The sequence below is a fragment of the Emydura macquarii genome, unplaced genomic scaffold (assembly GCF_026122565.2).
Source record: "Emydura macquarii macquarii isolate MOO-44397 ecotype Brisbane River unplaced genomic scaffold, CSIRO-AGI_Emac_v2 contig_1551, whole genome shotgun sequence".
In the NCBI taxonomy this organism is placed as follows: Eukaryota; Metazoa; Chordata; order Testudines; family Chelidae; genus Emydura; species Emydura macquarii.
Genome location: NW_027131688.1, coordinates 8111592 through 8122793, shown reverse-complemented (window position 1 = coordinate 8122793; position 11202 = coordinate 8111592). Strand labels below are relative to the sequence as shown.

Sequence of the window (11202 nt, the reverse complement as noted above, 5' to 3'; positions counted from 1 at the left end):
GGCGGACTTTTCTCATTGGCTGCCGCAGCGCCCGCCCGCGCCCGGCCCCTCCGCCCTCCCTACTGGCGGCCGGGCCTGTCACTCAGAGCCGCCCCGGCCTCGGCCTTGCGTTCTTGGGTTGTCGCCCCCGCCCGACTCGCTTTCTTCCCCCCCCCCTTCCCCCGCCCGCTCACTTTGTTCGCCGCCGGCGCGCGCTCCCCCGGCCTCCTCCTTCCCTCGCCGCGCGCGCAGCCCAGCCCCCCGCCCGCACGGGCTGGGACCGGACCGGAGTCAGCTGATCCGCCAGAGGCCTGCCCGGGTGGGTGGGCGCGAGCTGGGGAGAGGGGCAGCGCGTGCCGGGGGGGGGTGTCTTTCTCTCCCAGGGCTACGGGGAGGCAGCGCAGAGGTGCCCGTCGCCGTAGAGGTAGCTGCCGTCCCTCTGTGGATAGGGGCAGCTCAGATGCTCCACTGCAATAGAGCGAGTTTAGCTCAGAGCAGATCGCTCTAGGGGAACTCAGGGAGCCCCCTTGCTATAGGGGCAGCTCAGAGAGAGAGAGAGATTCCCCTTGCTATAGGATTAGCACCCAGAGAGAGAGAGAGATCCCCCTTGCTCTAGGATTAGCACCCAGAGAGAGATCCCCCTTGCTCTAGGATTAGCACCCAGAGAGAGATCCCCCTTGCTATAGGATTAGCACCCAGAGAGAGATCCCCCTTGCTATAGGATTAGCACCCAGAGAGAGATCCCCCTTGCTATAGGATTAGCACCCAGAGAGAGATCCCCCTTGCTATAGGATTAGCACCCAGAGAGCGATCCCCCTTGCTCTAGGATTAGCACCCAGAGAGCGATCCCCCTTGCTCTAGGATTAGCACACAGAGAGCGATCCCCCTTGCTCTAGGGGCAGCTCCTAGAGCCCCAGCAGGGTAAGATTTAACGTGGCCCTGTGTCTTGTAACCCTCCCGATGGAGCAGGACCCACGGCAGCCTGGGCTCAGTATCTGGTAACCTGTGATCCAGGCATCCCGTGGAGCTGGCACCCCGCAGGCCAAGAGACACATCGGAGAGGAGGTAGTGCCGGGCTGATGTGGTCCCCTCCCACTGGTCTCAGAAGAGGGCCGGATGGAGAGCTTCACGCCCCTGGCCTCGGGGCAAAAAAAAGCGGTGTGTGAAACGGGTTAGCACCTGCCAGGTGAGTGAGGCCCCAAAGGCCATCCCAGCATGTGCCCCATTTGATCTGTTCACAGCAGGGGGTTTTCTGCAGACTCCAGCGGGACGGTCATAGAATCAGAGAAGATCAGGGTCGGAAGGGACCTCACGAGGTCATCTAGTCCAACCCCCTGCTCAAAGCAGGGTCCCTAAGACCAGGCCAGACAAGCTGCAAGAGGGGAGCACCAAGCAGCCAGAGGCAACCTGTAGACAAGCTAGCTTGATTCCCTGACCCGGCACAGAAATATTTCCATCCAACAACATGCATCAGTGAACAGGGGTTTTGCACTTGACTGTAACCAGACTGGGCAGCAACACTGGCCCCTGCAGCGTTTACCACCCAAACCATGCAGCACGGTGCTGACTTGAGACGTGCATGAGAACCTGAAAGTGAAAGTGTCCTGAGGGCTATTTCCTTTGTCCCAGCTACCAGGGAGCTGCCAACAGCACTGGGGGTGAAGTTTTAAACAATTCTAGTCATTTGCAGTGGGGTTGGTAACAGAGGATAGGATGATGCCCTCTAGGATTTCCCCTATACAAAGGGAGAAGTGCAGGTGATGTGCACCCCAGAAATGATCAAAGCAGCTGGTGCACAGCCAGGCATCTGGTTCTGTATATCTTCTAATTCCATGTGTGTGTATTGTTGCTTTTCCATTGATTTAAAATCTGTAAGCGATGGAACACACAGGTTCCTGGAAAAAGATTCAATGTAGAGCCCTAGTGTATGGGGCTAATAGTAATAACAATGTTGTGTAACCCTTATAGAGTGTTGTATGGGCCTGATTCACCAGGGCCTTACAGTAGGTGTAAAGCACATCCATGCATTGTGCCATTCTTCTGACTGGGTAGCATTTCACACCCAGTGTGGTCATTGTACAAGGCAGGGGAAAATCAGGAGCAGTATAGTCAAAGGACTGGATACACATATCCTCACAACACCCCATGAGGGAGACAAATGAGTGCTATCCTCATTTTACAGATGGGGAAACTGAGGCAGGGAGATGAAGGGACATGCTTAAGGCTATGCTGTGGGTCAGTGGCAGAGCCAAGATTCGAACTTGGAGCGTTCTCACCCCATGCACTGTCCTCTAAACTCTTCTGTCTTGGGACACAACCAGTTAGTTGGGTGATAGAAGCAATAAACCAGCAATGACTTTTGTATATTTATCTATCTATCTATTAAACAAACACAAACAATTCTGCATCAGCCCTTGCTGAATAACCTCATAAATCTCACTCAAGTGGGTTATATCTTTCCTCCTTTAGCTCCTCCCTGTTGATTAGTCCCTCCCCCCATCCTATCTGAAGTTGGATGGGACGCTCTTTGGGGCTTAGTTTTCTGATCTGAACTGGGAGGTGCCTTGCTCAGTCAGAATGAGTGTGTGTACCCGGTCTGCCTTTCTGTTATCAAACTTCATTTACTGTGACAACGTTGTCTCATGACTCCCACTCCTCACATGAGCAGCATGCAAGTTCAATTGCTGGCCAAAGCATCAATGATTTATTCCTTTGGGTACAGTTTAGGTGAGATAATATTACCTTCTGCTCCATTGTGGTGTTGACTGTAATGGGACGGCTCGCATGAGGAGGAGCTGAATATCTGTAAAAGGGATACAATAATTAGAGACACCACAATGAAATTACACAGCCAATCCACTGATCAGAGTGCTTGTGTTCCCTGTCTCAAAGCAGATGAAACATTAATAAATGCTATGTACAAATAATCATAGCATTTTAAGAAGCATGCATTGCAGCCAAAAACCAGCCAGTGAAGAGCTCCGGAGGCAGTGTGCTTTCAAGGACAGAGCATTGGACTAGACGTCAGAGAGCTGGGCTCTAATCCTGGCTCTGTCACTGACCTTGGGGAAGTTATTTCACCTCTGCGTGTTCCCCTGCCCACCCTTTGTTTTGTAAGTCCCTGGGGACAGGAATGGTCTTTTACTATGTACAGCACCTAGCACCGTGGGGCTCCGATCTCAGTTGGAGCATGTGGATCAGGTGATCAGTTCCCCGGCCATGAAGTGCAGCCTGAGCGAGCAGTGCCAGCCTCTCCCTGGAGGGGGGAGCTGATGTGGGCCTTTGCCTGCCCCGCCATGGGACCCTTCCCCTGTCCTCCTCCCCTTTCCCTTGAGGCCCTGCCCCCGGGCCAGGCCAAAAGCCGGGGCCAAAGCCATGGTAAGAGCCACCCAGGGAGCCTGGGCCGCTGTGTGGAACCCCGGACCCTCCACCTGCCCTGGGTGATGTGCCTTGGGGGGTGGAAACATGGGCCGGGGATTGCTCTCAGGCACTCCAGCCCCCCGCCCAGCACAGGTGGAGGATCCAGGGCGCCCCGGGTGGCTCTTACCAGAGCCCGGTTCTGGCTTCTGGCCTGGCCCGAAGAGGAGGAGCAGGCCTGGGAAGAGGCGGAGCAGGGGGTGGTGCCACCGTTCCGGTGGTCCCCCAACTTCTACACAGGTTCCGGTGCTCCTGCGGGGTCCCCTGGGTACGGGCAATCTGCCACTGCCCCTCCCAAACCAGTCCCTTTTGAAAATCTTGACCACATTTACTAAATAAATCACAGCCAAAGTTGGGGCTGGGCCTGGAAGCCTTTTCCTTCAGCTTTATGAACATGGGGCCATTTGGAATAAATACTAAGGGCTCGATTCCAGCCTTACATATACGTGCACGAGCTCCATTGAAATCAGCACCGTACAACTATTGGTGTTAGCCACAAGGTAAAACATAATATATAGTACCTGGACCTATTCTGCAGGACAGAAGGCAGACAGGAACAGAATCATAGCTATAAATATGCTCTCCTGACATATAATTAATTATCCCTTTTGACCCAAGTGGATAGTCAATCTTTTGGGTCTTGTGGGCTATTTCGGTCAGGAGGAGACATGGTGACGGAGTCAGGTATTTCTGTGATGCAGTCCTCTTTATTCACAAGAATGTATAAAGTCCCGCTTCTCTGAACACACCAGGAATCGAGCAGCTGGGGACAGTTTCTTTCCTTACAATCCCAAGCCTCTTTCTAGCCAGTACTTTACCCCCAAGTCTCTCTCTCGCGCGTCGCTTTCTCCTAGGTTCACACACAAGTGCCTCTCTGTCTCCGAGGCTCCCTTGCAGCCTTCTCGGTGTGTGTGTGTGTGTGTGTGTGTGTGTGTGTGTGTGTGTGTGTGTGTGTGTGTGTGTGTGTGTGTGTGAGAGAGAGAGAGAGAGAGAGCGCGAAGGAGCAGAGCTCCCTCCAACAATACCCCACCCCTCTGCATTTGCATTCAAACCTCTCCACCCACATCACTCAGAGGATTCCTGACAAGTCTTGCAGGTGGCCTGTCTTTTGAGCGGTGGCTCCATTGCTTCAGCCATCTGTTGTAGAAAGATGCTTAATTGTTCTTTACACTTATCCTTAATGACTGCCTACCAGTACTAAAGGAGCCACCGACAGCAGTAGTAGGTTGTCATCCTCTGCATGGATCAGCACTAATGGGGATGGAATACTTTGCCAGTGAGGTTCTCAGATTTTTGCTGACAGCAGAGGAATGATGAGACTCAGGAATCTTCTTTTCCAGGTGCTGGAAGGAGGTGTTCTTTAGGGGGCATGCTCCCCCCAAGCTTGACCCCTTCTGCTCTGTTCCTGTCGTAGACCCACCCTTCTGGACTCCCCATCCCATTCTCAATCTCCCTCCACTCTTACTTCCACTTTCCTGGCCCAGCCAGTCCCAGCTCCACCCTCTGATTTGTCTCTGTCCCCACCCTAGCCCCCAGTTATCCTCCACACACACACTCCACATCCCTCCGGCTCCCGGTCCCAGCATCTCTGTCCAGATTCATCCCATCTCAGTGGCTCCCTTTGCCCCAGTCTCTTTGCCCAGCCAGCCCCAATCTTCCTCCCACAGCCCAGCTCCTCCTCAGACCTGTCTCCCTTCTCCCTTTCCCACTGGTTCATAGTCCCAGTCCCCCCCCAAACTCCTCGTCTGAGTGTACTGTCCCTGCCCACCCTTTGGCTCCCAGCCGCCACCTTCCATTTCCCTCCCTGGTTCCCAGTCTGACTCTCCTTGCCCAGCTGGTCTGTCTCCCCTTTGACTCCCGGTCCTGCCCTAACTCAATTATGAGTATCAGTTTCCCTCTCTCCCCCCATAGGCCTCCAATCCTTGTCTCCTACCTGAGGTCTTTGTCCCACTCTACTTCCCGCTCTGCAGGCCCGGCTCTAGTCTCTGTCCCATTGCGTATGTATCAGGCAGCTCCCTCCTCCACACACCTGCGCCCAGCATGGGGTCATTGAGAGAGCAGGAGACACAGGCTGCCTGCCCTCCCTTCCAGGACTCAGATCTGGCACGGCTTTCAGCAGCCCCAGAGCTGCAGTTGCGGGGGAAAGTCCTGCTCCGCATTGGGCTGCAGCATGCTCGGTTTTGCAGAGTCTTCGGGGAGTTTCATCGCTAAGCTCTAGTGAATCTTTACTGAGCATCTCTGCACCGGGATTCTTCTCAGGTTTATAACTTGGCCCTGTTAAGACAGATTTTCAGGAGGCTGACAAAAGGCGCATCCCCGAAAACAAAGATCACGTGCCTTGACCACATGCTGAGCCCTGCTTCACATCAAGGGAGAGCCGGAGCTTCCCAAAAGAAAAGGTCGCTGAAATCTTTTAACAGGGGCAAAATGACATGGTCCCCCCCAGCTTTGTTCTCGGAAGTGGCAGATCCATTTTGGTTAAAGTTTTCCAAAGCAAAATTCAGCCTTGAGGCAGATGCCCATCTTGGAAAACTTCAGCCCAAATCGCTAAAGTCTGGGAAAGTTATAAGCCACAGAAAACAGGACCTCGTAAAGGGATAGGTCAGGCAACCAATAGCTGGCGCTTCCAGCGCCCCTATAATAATAGCCTTTAGCAATATCTCAGTCCTCTAATCCAAGCCATGCTTTTCTACAGGCACTGGTCAGAGTAACCGAGTCCTGGCCACAAGCTCTGCACTCATTGGAAATAGGCTGGTTGTGTCGACGTTAGAAATGTTTTGGTTGTCTGTTGGGTGCCACTGCGACACCACAGTGGGTAGCAACAATCGAAGCAGTAGTGCAGGATTAGCTGACGTGGAACTTGAGCCCCGTCAGTACCGGAACTTCCACTGTCAGCGCACGATGTTCTTCCCAGGATGCAAGTCCCCTATTAAACCTGCAGGGAAAAGGGATTTTTTTTTTAAATCCCCCAAACAAAACCCATCCCTGGCCAGGCCATTAGCCGAGTGCGGTCAGACACGTCTCAGGGGCTTTCCGTGTTTGCTCTCATCTTGCCTTGGTGCCTTGCTGTGGGTGACTGCTCTCTGCTCACCCTTACAGGAAACCAAATTTGCATCCGTATGAAGGGGAGGGAAGAGAGGAAATAACTGATTCCAGCCGCCTTACAGAAGTAACCCCACTTCCTTTCTACGTCTTCTGTACAAAGTCCTCTTCTTAGTTACCTAATTACAAGGTTAGAACCCACCCCCCCTGCCTTTGAAGCATTTCTCCACTCTTGGTTTGTAGCTGGCCATCCAGTTTATCTACCTGCATTTCAGAAGTGCACCCGATGGCTCCGGTTCTGTTGGGGAATAGCTCTGACTCAGCAATTGGTGCAGAAAGCAAATTATAGAGACAAGGTGAGAGTGCTAATCACCTTCAAGGGAATGACTTCTGTTCTAGAACACTGCATTTATGGCTTATTAGCACCATCTGTAACCCACTAACCCCCTCCTCTGACTGCAGAGGTGTTAACGGGCCAGGCTACCTTGACTGGTCCATTGCAATAAGTGCTAACTACCTATGCTAAACAATCTGCTCCACCTCGCATGTCACTGGGAGGCTGGAAAGTCCAAAGAGCTCAGCGTGGCTTGGAAGCTTGTCTCACCAACAGAAGTTGGTCCAATAAAAGATATTGCCTCACCCGCCTTGTCTCTCTGATCACCTCCTGGGACCGAGGCTGCTACAACAACCCTGCATGAAGTCAAACTATGTTAATGATTTAGCTGGGGTTGGCCCTGCTTTGAGCAGGGGGCTGGACTAGTTGACCTCCTGAGGTCCTTCCAACCCTTATCTTCTATGATACTGTAATTAAGGAATCAGCAGTGATGCTGCTACCTTGAATGCTGGGCACTAACGACTGAGTTAGGGATCTTCCTGAATGTGGACCAGGCTTGGAATCTAATTAGTTGTTGCATTAGCAGTGGGGGTTGATTTTCCAAGGCCTTGCACCCTGATTGATGCTACTGCAGAGTGGATGTGAAATGCTGCCCGATTACAGGGGAGCAGTATATAGTTGTTTGTTCAACACCTAGCGCAATGGGGCTCTGGTCCATGACTGGAGCTTGTAGGAGCTGTGGGAATTAAATAATAATACACTCATCTTGCACAGGTGTAAATGATGACACCACAAGGTGCAAGACCATGGAGAATCTGGCCCGGTTTGTCTATTTCCCTATTCATTCTTACTCCTATGTACTTCTAGGCCCCCTTTCATTCCAAAGCAGCAGGAGCTGCCCCACAGGTAAAGCTGAACTTAAGTTCCCCCTGTAAATCTGATTTTTTTAAAATACTTCCCTCTACCCCTCCCCTCACACCCCAGCTTCTCCAAAAAGAAACTGAGCCCCCTGGAATTAGAATGTTTGGAAAGTTTGGTGAAATTCAGAGAGGGGTTAAAGTTATGGTGTCTTAAAAGTGTCTCTGTCAGCAAAAATGATGAGCAATCCTCAGTTAGCTGGAAACACAAGATGTCACAATATATGGTTTCATGGTCTGTCTGAAACAGGAGGTGTTGAGCAAAGAAATCACAACTATAGTGCAAAACAAATGGGCTTCTTTCTATACAGCTTGAATCCCAGCTTTGTCTCCCTTGTTTGCCAGCTACCACACCTGGTTTGGAACTCTATAGTGCAAACAGTGACATCTAGTGGCTGAATTATATACTGCAAACAAACATATTACACAGGAGAATCAAAGATGGTGACATTTTCTATTTTGTAATACTCTTGTCAAGGTGCTTTATTATTTGTGTTGGTTTTGGACAGAAGAACAGCACTCCTTAGCTTTGTGAGATTGGTGAACTGGATGCATGACTTTTGCTGGGTTGAGCTCACCCAAAGGCCAAGGATCTGTGGAAGGCTTCCCACCAGAGCCAAATTGCAGTGGTTTCGACTCTATGGGGATTGGGCAGCCAGGGAGAGGGCACCCATTGGGATTCTGAGGGCTCTGTGCTCACTCCTCATCAAGTAACATTGAGGGGAGGAGACGGAGAACTGCTGCTGGTTACACAGATCCTGCTGCAGGAGCTCTGGTCCCTGTGCCAGTCCAGGGATGGCAATTGCAACTGCAGAGCTGCCCTACATCCCGCAGAAAAAAGTTGAAGGCTAGATCCAGCTCCCAAAGTTTCATAGAGATCCCTACTCCAGCTCTGCATCCAAGAGAAGAGGGTGTGAATTTCCCCTTCTGTGAAAAAATGCAATAAACGTCTGAAGTGTTTGCTCTCTTAACCAATTTGTGCAGAGTAGGCTTGGCTGGCCATTGCATTGCACTGATTTCACGCTATGAAACTGGCGGAGTGAAGAAGTGGATAATCAGGCTTTTCCTTTTTGAAAGCCCTTTGTTCATGCAAGTCGTGATCAGGAGAGTGTGTGAAGCTAGTTTAATCCTAATCAATTACTAACAAAAACTCGAGGGGCATTTTGTTTATTGAAAGAACTGTGTGTAGGTCGGCTCTGTTTTCATTTCTGGGTACTTGACTTTCTTTAACCAGCTCAACAAAAATAAATACAAGAAACAAAACAGCAGCCCAAACCAGAACTACTGAGGGTTTTGCAGTTGCAAATATAATTAATAAGAAACAGGAATGGCCTGCATCATAATCGACATTAGCATTGCTGTAACTGAATTCATCTGCTATTTTTACAGGTAGATAAACTTGGATTTTAATCATGGGTGTTTATTAGTCTTGTCACATTTGTAAATTACAGTCACAGATCTGGAAATCTATGTAAACAGCAGACACATGTTTATTTATTTTTCAGGGGAAGCTTCTGCAGTGACCTTAACTGATGAAATCATGCGCCCCCAAATGAGCGGATGGGTTTCTTGTTTCTCTTTCCTGCTGTTATGTACTTATTACATGTCTATGGCAAGAAATGCAAATACACTGCTGGAGCTGAGCTCCCAAGAGTATTTCAGTAGCTTGGAGCCGGGACGAGCATCCTTAGTTTATTTTAGTCAAGATGGTATGTATTTTAAACGTATGCATTTTCATTATCCTTGCTTTGCAGGAGAAATAAGCAGATCAAAGGGAAAGTGTCACATGATTGTGAGAGAGAATGACGTAGCTGTTGAAAAGACCTCTTTGGTAATGGTGAAATCAGATGGTCCCACTTCTTGGAAATCTTGAAACCCTAAATAGTTTGAAAGAACAGATCAAATTTAATCTCTTACAGCAGGAATTTACCAACCCCATTGAATATTCCCAATGAACATAGAAATGTCAGGAGCTGAGCTCTTTCCTATTTTTGGTCCCGTTGGAGGCTCCCATCCAGCAGGTTGATCTTCATGGGCAGATCCCTGTCTCCTTTTCAGACCCCCATTGACTTCATCGGCCCTCTGTGTGAATGTAAGGAGTGAGTGTGGATTAGCTTGCAGAAAGGGGGTTGTATTTCTCTCCAAAAGTGCCTCCTTGGAGGAAGAGGAAATACCATTACCCCCTGTATAAAACGGGAAACTGAGGCAAATAAAGCCTGTTTGTCATCCTCATATCTGTGTTGACTAGTAGCTTATGCCACGAGTAGCCCCGCTTAAATCAGTGAGTGAGTGAGGGTAACTCAGCCTGGTCCAGAGAGATTAGGCGGCATTAGGTTGTTTCTAGTTGCTCTACCTGATACACAAGAGGCACAAAGATCTAGAGAAACCAGCTCTTATTGGTGTTTCAGTTTCCCCAGGTGCCCGTCTGTTTCTGGAACAGATAGAGAACTCAGCTGGAGCGCTCCAGGACTATGGGATTTCAGTCGTGAAGGTAAATTAACATGTCATTCTTTTTCCTAGCTGAGAAATGTAGACTCCTCAATGTATCGTGGTGGAGCTGTAATTCTGATCCGGGGCACATGGGACAGTGGTTATGCTATCGCTCTGCGCGTAACAGATGTATTAATGTGTTCGCAACAGACAATGATCTCTAAACGGCTGCAGTAGCAATGCTGTTGGGAAGGTGCTGCTGTCATCTGTCCAACTCTGCAATTGGCTCTCTGCTGGCAAAGCCCCAGACACGGAGCTCCATTAAATTCATGGGAGTGCAGGGGTCTACCTGCATGGAGCATGGCCAGGGACTCCCATGATGCACCTCTTCTCTTCAGTAGGGGAGGCCATGGTGCATCATGGGTGACGTAGTCCGATACCCAGCCTACAGAGGACAATGGGAGGCACTACAGAAGCATTTCCAAATTGTAATCTTTTTGGTATTCAAATTTCATCTGAAAAAAATACATTTTCTGTGGAAAAAACCCACCATTTTCTAGCCAGCTGAATCTTTAATCCTTATCCTGAGGCAGGTTCAGCTTTCTAAAGGTTGCCCTTTTGGCTGAAATTTCACATACTTGCTTTAAACCCATATATTTTGGGGAGAAGCTTAAAGAAAGTGTCCTCAGCCTTTTAAAAGATCTCTGAGGAGATGAAAAAGCATCTTTGGTCCCCTCAGTACTCCGGCACAGCTGAGCTAGTGCAAGGGGGTGACATTGAAGGAAGGTAATAAAATTAGTGCCAGTCAACATGGGGTTAATAGAAAATAGGTCCCGTCAAACGAAACTGATCTGTTCTTGGATGAAGTGACACGTTTGGTTGATAAAAGCAGGCCCACTCAGGGGGCGGGGGCAAGAGGGGACAGAGGGAGCAATTACCCAGGGACCCGGCAATTTAAAAGGGCCTGGGCCTCTTCCTCCCACAACTCTGCCCATACTCCACTCCAGGCCCTCCGCTTGCTGCTGGCCACGTCACTCCTATCGCCCACCCCACCCCTGCTTGGCCTCCCCGCCATTGCTCGCT

At 50.2% G+C, this 11202-nt stretch overlaps 1 protein-coding gene across 2 annotated transcripts in view; it reads left to right on the top strand.

The window, feature by feature from the left end:
- The first annotated feature begins 821 nt into the window (after positions 1-821).
- TXNDC16 (thioredoxin domain containing 16) overlaps positions 822-11202 on the top strand; it is a 60295-nt gene continuing 49914 nt past the window's right edge. Inside the window, exons 1-3 of one of the 2 annotated variants that reach the window (XM_067554769.1) lie at positions 822-1165; positions 9195-9398; positions 10098-10180. In XM_067554769.1, coding sequence (XP_067410870.1) covers positions 9230-9398; positions 10098-10180 — 252 coding nt within the window. In that variant the 5' untranslated portion in view covers positions 822-1165; positions 9195-9229. Of the gene's footprint in view, positions 1166-8973; positions 9079-9194; positions 9399-10097; positions 10181-11202 lie in introns of those variants that run through there. The other variant, XM_067554770.1, reaches the window with a different exon arrangement.